This window comes from Eutrigla gurnardus (genome assembly GCF_963514095.1).
Source record: "Eutrigla gurnardus genome assembly, chromosome: 11".
Taxonomy (NCBI): Eukaryota; Metazoa; Chordata; class Actinopteri; order Perciformes; family Triglidae; genus Eutrigla; species Eutrigla gurnardus.
Window position 1 is genome coordinate 17,126,843 of NC_139925.1, and position 12,348 is coordinate 17,139,190.

General features: G+C 44.1%; 1 protein-coding gene across 1 annotated transcript in view; it reads right to left on the bottom strand.

Annotated features, from left to right (window-relative positions):
- The window catches only part of nrg3a (neuregulin 3a), a 366,859-nt gene that overhangs the window by 138,700 nt on the left and 215,811 nt on the right, over positions 1-12,348 (bottom strand). Inside the window, exon 2 of the mRNA XM_084020530.1 lies at positions 4,039-4,168. Coding sequence (XP_083876656.1) covers positions 4,039-4,168 — 130 coding nt within the window. The remainder of the gene's footprint in view (positions 1-4,038; positions 4,169-12,348) is intronic.

The following is a 12,348-nucleotide window of genomic DNA, read 5'->3' on the forward strand; positions in this document are numbered from 1 at the left end:
TACTTGAGAGTGCTCCAACCGGGGACTCCATTGTTCTACTGTGGGACTTCAACGCTCACGTGGGCAACGACAGTGTTACCTGGAGGGGCGTGATTGGGAGGAACGGCCTCCCCGATCTGAACCCGAGTGGGGTTCTGTTATTGGACTTCTGTGCTAGTCACGGTTTGTCCATAACGAACACCATGTTCAAGCATAAGGGTGTCCATCAGTGCACGTGGCACCAGGACACCCTAGGCCGGAGGTCAATGATCGACTTCGTGGTTGTGTCATCTGATCTCCGGCCGTATGTCTTGGACACTCGGGTGAAGAGAGGGGCTGAGCTGTCAACTGATCACCACCTGGTGGTGAGTTGGATCCCCTGGCAGGGGAGGAAGCTGGACAGACTTGGCAGACCTAAACGTGTTGTGAGGGTCTGCTGGGAACGTCTGGTGGAACCCTCTGTCAGGGAGGTCTTCAACTCCCATCTCCGGGAGAGCTTTGACCAGATCCCGAGGGAAGCTGGGGACGTTGAGTCTGAATGGACCTTGTTCTCTGCTTCCATTGTGGAGGCTGTTCGAAGCTGTGGCCGTAAGATCTCCGGTGCCTGTCGTGGTGGCAATCCCCGAACCCGGTGGTGGACACTGTAAGTAAGGGATGCTGTCAAGCTGAAGAAGGAGTCCTACCGAACCTGGTTGGCTCGGGGGACTCCCGAGGCAGCTGACAGGTACCGGCAGGCCAAGCGTGCTGCAGCGCGGGCGGTCGCTGAAGCAAAGGTTCGGGTCTGGGAAGAGTTCGGGGAGGCCATGGAGGAGGACTATCGGTCGGCCTCAAGGAAATTCTGGCAAACCATCCGGCGCCTTAGGAAGGGGAAGCAGCCCTCCACCAACACTGTTTACGGTGGAGGTGGGGAGCTGCTGACTTCGACTGGGGATATCGTCGGGCAGTGGAAGGAATACTTCAAAGATCTCCTCAATCCCACTGACACGTCTTCCATTGAGGAAGCAGAGGCTGGAGACTCGGAGGTTCATCCACCCATTACCCGGGCTGAAGTCACTGAGGTAGTTAAGAAGCTCCCCGGTGGCAAGGCACCTGGGGTGGATGAGATCCGCCCTGAGTACCTCAAGTCTCTGGATGTTGTGGGGCTGTCTTGGTTGACACGTCTCTGCAACATTGCGTGGCAGTCGGGGACAGTGCCTCTGGACTGGCCGACCGGGGTGGTGGTCCCTCTATTCAAAAAGGGGGACCGGAGGGTGTGTTCCAACTATCGTGGGATCACGCTTCTCAGCCTCCCCGGGAAAGTCTATTCCAGGGTAATGGAGAGGAGAATTCGGCCGATAGTCGAACCTCGGATTCACAAGGAACAATGTGGTTTTCGTCCTGGCCGTGGAACACTGGACAAGCTCTATACCCTCTGCAGGGTGCTCGAGGGTTCATGGGAGTTTGCCCAACCAGTCCACATGTGTTTTGTGGACTTGGAGAAGGCATTCGACCGTGTCCCTCGTGGCATTCTGTGGGAGGTACTTCGGGAGTACGGGGTCAGGGGCCCTCTGCTAAGGGCTGTTCGGTCCCTGTATGACCGGAGCAGGAGCTTGGTTTGCATTGCCGGCAGTAAGTCAGACCTGTTCCAGGTGCATGTTGGACTCTGGCAGGGCTGCCCTTTGTCACCGGTTCTCTTCATTATTTTTATGGACAGGATTTCTAGGCGCAGCCGTGGGCCGGAGGGGATCTGGTTTGGGAGCAACTGGATTTCATCCCTGCTCTTTGCAGACGATGTGGTCTTGTTGGCTCCTTCGAGCCAGGACCTCCAGCATGTCCTGGGGTGGTTTGCAGCCGAGTGTGAAGCAGCCGGGATGAGGATTAGCACCTCCAAATCTGAGGCCATGGTTCTCGACCGGAAAAAGGTGGCTTGCTCCCTCCAGGTCGGGGGGGAGTTCCTGCCTCAAGTGGAGGAGTTTAAGTATCTTGGGGTCTTGTTCACGAGTGAGGGAAGGATGGAACGTGAGATTGACAGGTGGATCGGTGCAGCGGCTGCAGTAATGCGGTCGTTGTATCGGTCCGTCGTGGTGAAGAGAGAGCTGAGCCGAAAGGCGAAGCTCTCGATTTACCGGTCAATCTACGTTCCTACCCTCACCTATGGTCATGAACTTTGGGTCATGACCGAAAGAATAAGATCCCGGATACAAGCGGCCGAAATGAGCTTCCTCCGAAGGGTGGCGGGGCGCTCCCTTAGAGATAGGGTGAGGAGCTCCGTCACACGGGAGGAGCTCGGAGTAGAGGCGTTGCTCCTCCACATCGAGAGGAGCCAGTTGAGGTGGCTCGGGCATCTGTATTGGATGCCCCTCCAGGCATGCCCCACCGGGAGGAGACCCCGAGGAAAACCCAGGACACGCTGGAGTGACTATGTCACCCGGATGGCCTGGGAATGCCTTGGGGTCCTCCCGTAGGAGCTGGGGGACGTGTCCGGGGAGAGGGAAGTTTGGGTGTCCCTGCTCAGGCAGCTGCCCCCGCGACCCGGTCCCGGATAAGCGGAAGAAAATGGATGGATGGATGGATCTGGAAAAGCAAGTCTTATGGGACAGGACGCAGGAAGCCTTGTATGGTATTATTTGGGTGTTAACAATACCAATTCAAGATTCTCATCAACGCATGTTCACACACATTTATACGAGCCCACCATACAAAAACAAGTAAGAGCAAGTCCAGAAAAGCTTACCAAAAGGTCATTGTGTATGCATGTTTATACATTATAATTTCATGTGTTTTTTTTAAATGCATTGCATCTCGTGTTTAAGTTTGCCCCCAATGTAGAGGTTCACTTACAAAACTTACAGAACCAACCCCTCATCATTACCACATACTCACACACATACCGTCCACACGAGTGCGTACGGATGTATACTCGTAGCCTAGGGGACGCGAAAAAGGCTCTTTGAAAAACAGTTCGGGTGGAAGTCCTGCGGTTGGATTTTGGGAAGAAGTTGTTCTGGGACTTAATTAGTAAAGGGCCCCACATTTAAACAGACTAAGTGCCCATGAGCTTACTCTCAAATCTGGGACAGCTAAGACACACACACACACACACACACACACACACACACACACACACACACACACACACACACACACACACACACACACACACACACACACACACACACACACACACACACACACACACACACACACACACACACACACACACACACACACACACACACACACACACACACACGACAATAACCATGCTTTCACTTGCACATACTCTGAGCTGCAGAAAATCTATCCATGCAGTATGAGTATTTTCAGAAGGGGTAGGTAGATATCTACTGTACCATCATCAAATAGAGAACAAAACGAATATCTGACTGCTTTAAACATGGTTCTGATAAGTTTGCAGCTTGCTCTGTCAGATGTAGTCGGCTTGGATTCACAGCAGTTACTCAAAAATCGCCTTCGAAAAAAAATCTGTTTCTGTTAAATCCACCTCTCAGCTGTTGATCCGTATGATCAAAACAAACATTAATTTACTGCTCTTTGCTAAATACACCATTTCAAGCACAGCTTCAGGATAGCTTGGCAAGAGCAAATAAAGGATAAAAGTCTCTAACTTAGTGGATAACCCACTACTGTGAAGTGGATTATGCTGAGTTAGAAAACGCTTTATTAAATGCACATTTTTGCCATGACACTACTTAAACTGTTGTGACCAAAAGCTAAATAAAGCCACCTCTAATAAAACAGTGAATGACTGATACTTAAAAAGAGTGGAAAATCCCCTTTAAACCAATGTTGTATTCCTTGATCCATTCACCGCTTATTTCATGTTGCGTGCGCTATTAACAGGAATGGTCACATCCAAAATAAAGGACCTTGCAACAATGCCGCATGACCAAAACCACAAGGCATCCAACTCGAAAAGTGCCAAATGCTCATCTCAGAAATATACAAGGCAGCCAGATCACAAACTACTCTCAACGGTCGGATCTTTTTAGAAAGAGGGAAGTAGGAAGGAGGCATTTACATAATATGATCAACAAAAGCAGCAGGTCAGTCACTTACTTGCAGTGCTTGTGGGGCCCACTCAGCGTCTCTATGACAAAGCATTCACCACCGTTTAGGCAGTAGGCCAGGTCCTTCTCGTGACAGGGTTTGAAATGCTCCGAGTGCAGTGGAGGGACAGTCGGAGATGCTGTAGATCAGACAAAGAAACTCTTGTTAGTCATGATCAACTCGTAATTTGTTATTTTTCATTGCATTCACTCTCCAACAATCAGGCTTAGTGACAGCATTAATTCTTGTCACTGTGTTCTGGAATCCCATTACTTCTCAAACTTCATTATTGTCTCTTTAATTCTGCAAATAAATCATCATGTCATCCTAAATTGAAGCAAAAAAAACAAAAAAAAAAAACAGCAGTGGCTGCTTCACAGCACACTGCACACTGTGGATAATACCAACATGCCCCTGTTTGTTTAGACCCTACAATGTCACCAGCAAAAGATGGATGGTGGACGGGTAATAATCTGTTCAGCTGTGATTAATACTCTGTGGCAACAGTAGTGTTGTTGGAGAGCTTGACTTCTCCCAGCGATTCATCACAACACGCACGGCTGATTGTTGATAGTGCACACTTCTGATGGGATCTGCTCAGTGTACACCTGAATGGATGATCTTATTATTGAAATTAATAAGTGAGGCGCCAGTTGATTAAGAGGAAATATGGAGAGTGATGTAAGAAAACAAAAAGCAAGGGGCAATAAATGCCGTTCTGGGCATTTTCTATCCTTGTTGAAGATAATTTATAAAACAGAGAAGACAAATGGAAATGTAGATATCACAGAGAATTCATGGGTAGTCATCCATCACATGAGTTTTGAAAGCCTGAGATTCAGTTGGCTGGAGAAATCAGATCTGCACCACTCATGATGTTGTTATTAATACCAGACCAGAGTGCTGGCGGTTTCCTTTGTGCTTACAAATGAAAAATGAGTCAGCTAAGGGCTCTCATTAGCCGATCCTCAGCCATGTTTTTTTTTTCAAGCAACAGGATGAACATTGATGGGCCAGAACTTTATGCTTCAGTGATTAAAAATCAGTTGTATTCACAAGACGCTGCTATTACCACTAGTGTGCTGATTGCTGTATTAGGTTTTCCTTTAATGGTGCGTGGAAGATACATCAAAATGAAGTGTAGATTTCTTAATCAAGAGATAATGAGAGATTAATAATAAGCAGTTTTTGGGTGGGTAGGGGTGGGGGGTAGATGGGTGAAGAGAGATGAGTTGTTTGAATATGTCCTTGATCAGCAGTGTGAGTGTTGTGTGTTGGCTTAGTTTATGAGATGCTAGGTGGTGATTGAGCTGTGGAGATCTGCAACAACCCTTGGTAATTGGCTGTAAGGGTCATAGTTTCAAGCGAGAGATAGGAATTTAATCAGCAGTGAGACATGGTTTTATTATATGGTGTCAACAGGTTGGACAGGATGACATGTGGGTCTTAATCAAAGTGGGAGCATGTAAGGGGTTCTTTTGACACCAACCAGGACTAGACTGACCATCTGGAAATCTGGTACTGGATAGTTGGTGTGTCGATGATGCTCGGCCAAAATGCCAAGGTTGATTTTTTTTTGACAATAACCACTACTGTAGCTTTTGTTAAATTTCTTTTCTGGCTATAGTGACTGCTTTTCAACAGACAGGGTTAAAGGTCATGAACCCCATTTAGGTGACCTTGTGCTTGATGGTGAAACGCTAGAAACACAAGACAAATCAAAATCCTGCATAAGTTTAATGGAGGTGCAGAATGAAGTGAAGGCTTGATACAAAATGAAGTACATCAACATTTTCCCCCCTTCTGTGGCGTTACGTGTGCAGTGGAGCTGATGAGTGACAGGGCAGGCTGTGTGGTCTGTGCGTCATGCTGCCTGAGCTCACTCAAGACATTTCCACCTTCATTCTGCTATCACAATCCTAGGTGCCATCTATTTTAAGAACTGCGTGAATTTGTCTGGAGTTCAGCTGCTGTTACAGAACAACTTTTTTTTCCAATCAGAACAACTTTCACAATCCCTCGCTAATCTCAACCTGGCTATAGTTGCCATAATCAGATAACTAACACTGCATGGACATTACATTATCTTAGCATGACAAACTAAAGCATTAACATGGATTCATGCAACCATTAACCGACACCTCGACTCAACCTTTTTATAGCTTTACTTCGTTGTTCACATGGATTCATCTGGACAAAGTGAGAGTAAAGTAAATTTGACAAATGAATTGTCTCCATAACAACAGCGGCCAACTAGAAATACAATGAACAGACTGAGAGGGGCCTCATAATATAACATGATACATTTGGCTTGCAGTGCCACATATTGTGTACACAGAGATACTCAAACAAATGGATTACAAAGCACTGCTTGGTCTCTCTCAGCACTCAACACTGCTAGTTCCCCCCCCCCCCCCCCCCCCCCAAAAAAAAAAAAAAACTTAAAGGATTTCCCTCCAGACACGATTCCATGCTTGGACTGGGCTGTAGCGTTTTTTCTAGTCCTGGCGTTAAATGACAGAAGCGACATTTGTCATCCCCTCCGTTTGTTTTTTTGTTGACAGAGTTGTCACACGGCACTGTAGGTTGTTTAGCTTAACACTCGTCACCTGTCAGCTCAGAGCCAGTACGCGCTCGGAGAATTGTGTCATTTTAAGAGGGAATGCCAGACTAGAATGAAATATATATATATATATATATATATATATATATATATATATATATATATATATATATATATATATATATATATATATTCAGACAGTTGAAAATATCAAGATTGCTCAAATAAGGCAGACGTCAATCACTGCAGAAAACAGTCCAATTTACTCCGTCCTACTGTGAAGAAAGAAAAAGGGAGAGGCACAGCAAGGATCAATAAACCATCGGGTGTTGGATAACACAACCCTCCACTTCAATCTCTCTTTTCCCTCTTTCATCTCCCTCTCTCTGCTTACACAAAGAAAATGAGGAAGGAATAAGGAATCTGCTGATTTTCACCTTTGCGTCAGGGCGCCACTTGGCTGCAGCAGGGAAAAGGAAGCTGCAGTTTATATAATGCTTAATAATTAAAAAAAAAAAAAAAAGATCAATCAGAGCCCTTATGAACTTCTAACAGCAACACTGAAGTCTTTATAAGACTTTCAAAGAGCTGAATATGCTAAGGAGATTAACACTGAGATGAATCCAATCACCAGTCGCTGAAGGTGATGCAGTATTCATGATTTAATTATTGTTCTTCCGTTTTGTAAATCCAGATCAGCAAGGGAATATACAGGCTGAGTTTGAGCATTAACAAATTAAAATTTGGAGACCTGACAGTGTAAGACCAATGTGTCCTACACTAACAGCCATCTTATATGGCCAGCTGTGAGGGCCCCGGCTGACCCCTGCTCGGTCCCTGCTAGTGAATTTGCTGCTGTCTCATAACGCCACCAAGCACCATGTGGAAACCAAAATGTTTACATTCTGCTGTTTGAGTGACCTAATACGTCTAGGAGTAAAACAGAATGTGACACACAATTGTGGGTTTTAAAAAAAAGTTTAGGAAAAAGTCAAGAAACAGCTTTCCAGTAGCCTAAGACTTTAGGCTATGGGGTCAAGTACACTTTTTCTCTCTGATATTAGATAAGATATATTTGTATTGTCCCCAAGGGGAAATTTTGCTTTTACACACACACACACACACACACACACACACACACACACACACACACACACACACACACACACACACACACACACACACACACACACACAGAGATAAACTGATCTGCCAGATGGTTTGTTACACAGAACCGTCTGAGAATGAGTCATTGAAAACTGTCTGATAAAAGGGTAGGCACTTTCAGAAAAAACTGTCAGAAAAAACTTTCAGAAAAGCCATCCAAAAGAAAACCCCCTCATCAAGAAAAGCCTTGAGTGCCATTCTTTGTCCTTTTTTTTGATGAAAAAAATATTATAATATTATATAACTGATGCTATTACAGGATCTTCTAACCTCTTTAGGAGCTGCCATTGTTCTCACACACACCTAAGCCACGCCCGTAGCTCCTCAAAGGACTCTGATTGGTCCATTCAGTGACTTGCCAGACAAAAACACATTACTTGAAGTCTGACAAGATCAATTCTATTTCAATTGTGCATTCAACTCCTAACATTATTGTAACATTATGTTTTAACAATGTTTTTGGTGGCAAAAATTAGGAAAATAAATAATTTTTCTTATGCTTTTTTTCCCAAACATGTATAGGGTCCCTGGAGATATGTACAGTTACAGTACTGCATTCTAATTAGTGGCATCAAAGTTAAAAGAGTGCAGAGCTGGGGTGCCAGGTTTAGCGCAGAGCAGGAATTGTATTTGATATTTGAAAGTTTAATGACAGTAGCTGTGCAACTTATCTTTACTTGTCAATTCATTGACACTACAGTAAACTATTAAAAGGAGAAAATAAAAAGTGCTAATCCTTTTGCTACTTTCAAACACTAACCTTATTAATTGCTATGTGTCATTTGTGGGAGATTCCTTCTGAAGACATCTCACCTGTATGGGTTTCTTGGCAGCTGTAACCTGCATTAAGAGATCTCCCTGACTATTTAGCAGATATTGGCAAACAATGGGTCCTGATGTATCTGGTCAGTAAATACTTTCAGGCAAGTCAAATATGTTCCTTTAAAATTATCCAGGGGAAAGCTCTTAATGCTCAGAATATAATTGCATGATTTGCAGTACCCATCCACAATTCCTTAAACCAGCAGTCGTGCCTCTGATCCATTTTGGAAACCATGTGTAAAGTAAAGATTATTTTCAATTGAAACACCTCGAAATTTGCATTAGTAACTTAATGGACTTCTGAGGATATATTTTCACAGATGTCTTTACCAATTTCGGTTTCCAGCTCTGTTAGTTCTATTGTTACTTATTTTACAAGGATATGACTTGTGTGTGTCATATTGGACAATGGTCTCTAAAATGTAGTTATGCCTTTCTTTGAGTTATTGTGGAACATGTTACAATATTTGCACTATGATTAGCAGATTTATCACATTCTCCCTTTCCATCTCTCAATCACTTCTTCATCTTTGCTGACTTCCCTCCTTTCTTTCTCTCCTCCCTACATGCATGTGAACCAATACACAGATGTGTTTGAGGTGGTTAAAGCGCGGCAGGCTCCTGGGCAGGCCTGTAACGGCGTCCTTCATGGATGACATTCCCCCCAGAGTGGCAGATCAACAGGGCAACAGTCTCACAGCCAGCCAGCCAGCCAGGCAACCATGCTAAGTGATAGCAAAGGCCACTGGCAGGCTAGTCCTGGCCTGCCTGATTAATGATTGGCCTTGAGAGCAGGAATAATGCCCTGAGGTACAGGGAATAGAGAAGAAAGGATACAAGCAAAATGAGGACATGGTGTTTTCTGGTGTAGAAGAAGACTTATTAGCTGTATTAGGTGATAAGTGTTTGAGATGTCAGTAGTGGGGCAGAGGGCCAGCAATTCATGGACAGAGAACAGAGCCATTTAATCCTGATGAAGGTGACAGAACTGACTCTAACAGGCAACAGGAGTTCTGTTGGTGGAGGCCCCACCTAAGGAATATCTTGGGAAATGCAAAATCAAACCAAAAGTTTGCATGTATGCAATGCATGTATGTAACACATGTATTGCCATCTTTTCCCAGGGATTTCAGAAGAAATTAGCCTGTGTTTCCTAAATCTAGCACATTTACATAATGGTCTGATTGATGTGCATTGTCCCTTCTGGATGACAAAAAATGTGTGTTGTATTGTGAACTGACTATCTGAAAGGGGTTCTGGTTATAAGAACCAACAGCAAAAACAGCCGCCAGGAAGGAGGAGCTGCTGGAACTGAAGCCGGTCAGTGAACAAGCTGCTTATAAAACCAACATGTGGAGAAGAGGACGACGCGCTTTTTGTAGTCCATTATTGTAGTTTCTCCAGGGGGGACGCATGTCAATCACCAGTGCCGATCATCAACTGTCAATCATCAGCGGCCGCATTATAATGACGTAGCTTAGTGAAAGTCCGGTCGGATTCTCTGAGCACCGCGATCGTCTTTTCCTAAATCCTTTTGAGTTCTCCTATCGCCTTTCCTTAACCCCGTGACATTTTCTCCAAAGGAATAGGAGTTAGGACCTTATTTTTTGACTATTCGACTGCAACCCTGGGCTTTGTGCAGACCAACCAAGTTCATCCAGGCAAAGCTGGTCAAGTCCATTTTATTTAGATATCAGATATTACAAATTTGCCTCATGGGGCTACAATCTGTCCAGCATATTCTTTTATGGACATCGCTTTGTCATGCGGAGGTTTCTCCAAACATTGTTGTGCGATTGTCCACTTTTAAAATGCACTGGTTGCAGTATGTGCCTGTAGTGGGATAATTGAAACTTTGAAGCTGATATTTAGATAATGTTCATGCTCCACGTTTAAAACTGGTGAGATTATTTATTTAATGCCTGGGCTGTGACTTAATTGGTTGCACACAGCGTAAGCTGTCAGATGGTCCGTACTGGAGCCATTTACGAACAAATCATCCAAAAGATGTTGGGGGGGCATAAGCATGCATGAATCTTCAGATGGTTTTATTCTTCGAACAGATGTTTTATCCAAGGGATCGTTCACATCTTTTTCTCTCCAGAGATCATGAATATATTACTAGACAGTTAGCACTGTGCATTATATATTTGTATCTCTAACAAAGCTCATATTGCAGCTCTTCCAGAGAATAAACGGGAATGTCTAAATTAAATATTTAAGCTCAATTGTGAAGATTCTTAGTCAAATTAAAACAATATATTCATTCTGCTTCCTCCTCATTCACGTCCTCTATGATAGACTTACTTAAATTTGAATTTGGAAGCTCAAGGTTGACTTGACTGTTACCATCATGTTGGAAAAAAAGAGAGCACTGCTAGAAACATTATATGGATCACACTTATGTTTCTGTTTATTCTTGTTCCTGGTTGGAATCTTCTACACCGACACACCCTGGTTATGGTGAAGTGACGAGATGACAATTTGCACATTAATGGTGCTTTGCATACTTCAAAGTTATTGAAAATAAACAATAAAAATAATTAATTTTTGGGTTATGACATGTCAAAACACCAGTGCCAACATTTTTCCAAACACGCCTGCTCAAAATGCTGATTACTGCCATGTCCCATCTATGGGCTTCAACTCTCTACAGAGGCAGCATTTTTTCTTTTATCATATTTGCTGCTTGAATTGGTACTGTGCCTAGCCTGTACCCTGGCTCCTGCAACTTGAGTACTTCTGCCGTCTGTAAGGCTCATTTCCATGTGCTAAAAGCATCACGTGACATGAGGCTGTGCAAAGAATGAAGCCATTTGAAGTAAAGTAACTTGTGGAAAAAGATGGCATTATACCAATTGTGCACCATCTCACACTTGCCTGACCACCTATATTGTCCTAGCATCCACTTAACTAACTAAGGAGTTGTGAAAGAATGTAATAGTATTCAAGTGTTTGTACAACACCTTTTAAACAAGAAATGCAGCTCAAAGTGCTTTACAATAAAAGAAGGATATACATAGGATGAGCATTACAAAAGCACTTCAGTGGATGTTATTTCAGACTCATTGAATGTGAACTCACATTTTGAGTAATTAGACCATGTCCACATGTACCAAAACTATGTTTTCCTTGGCGTTGTGTCCTAATAAATCTGCGTCCTAATAAATCCATTGTAAACGACTCGTGCACACTGTAACGCTGTAGTAACGCTGTAGTACATATTCCAGGCCCATATGTGGTGCTGTGTCTGCTACAAAAATACACCAAAACGGGGAAGAGGAGACGGAGCATGCACATTGAGCTTGAGCGCTGTATACAAACAGACAGTAGAAGAAGAAACAGAACACAACAAGAAAAACACGAAGATGGCGAGTGAACGGTCGAAACATGAATCGTTTGTGTGGACCGATAAGGAGTGACCGAACTGCTGCTGCGAATCGCACTCGACTACAAGGTGAGATGATCACAAGCATGTAGGCTGCCATTGTTGTTGTTGTGGTTATGGGACGTTGCAAGGTTATGAGGTCAAAGGCTAGAGGGTCGAGGGGTTGGGCGATGACATCATAGTATGCGTATTTGCTGTAGACATGAACACAAACATGTTTTTGACTTTTTCACCCTGGGACCTGGTCTCAAAAAAGTTAATTTACAGGCACCAAAAACTACGGATCCATTTGGACGGTCGGCCCAAACATGCAAGACTTTTGAGACGTCTCCCAGAGTTCCTGCTGGATCCAAATTCACGATTGGTCTTGATTACATCG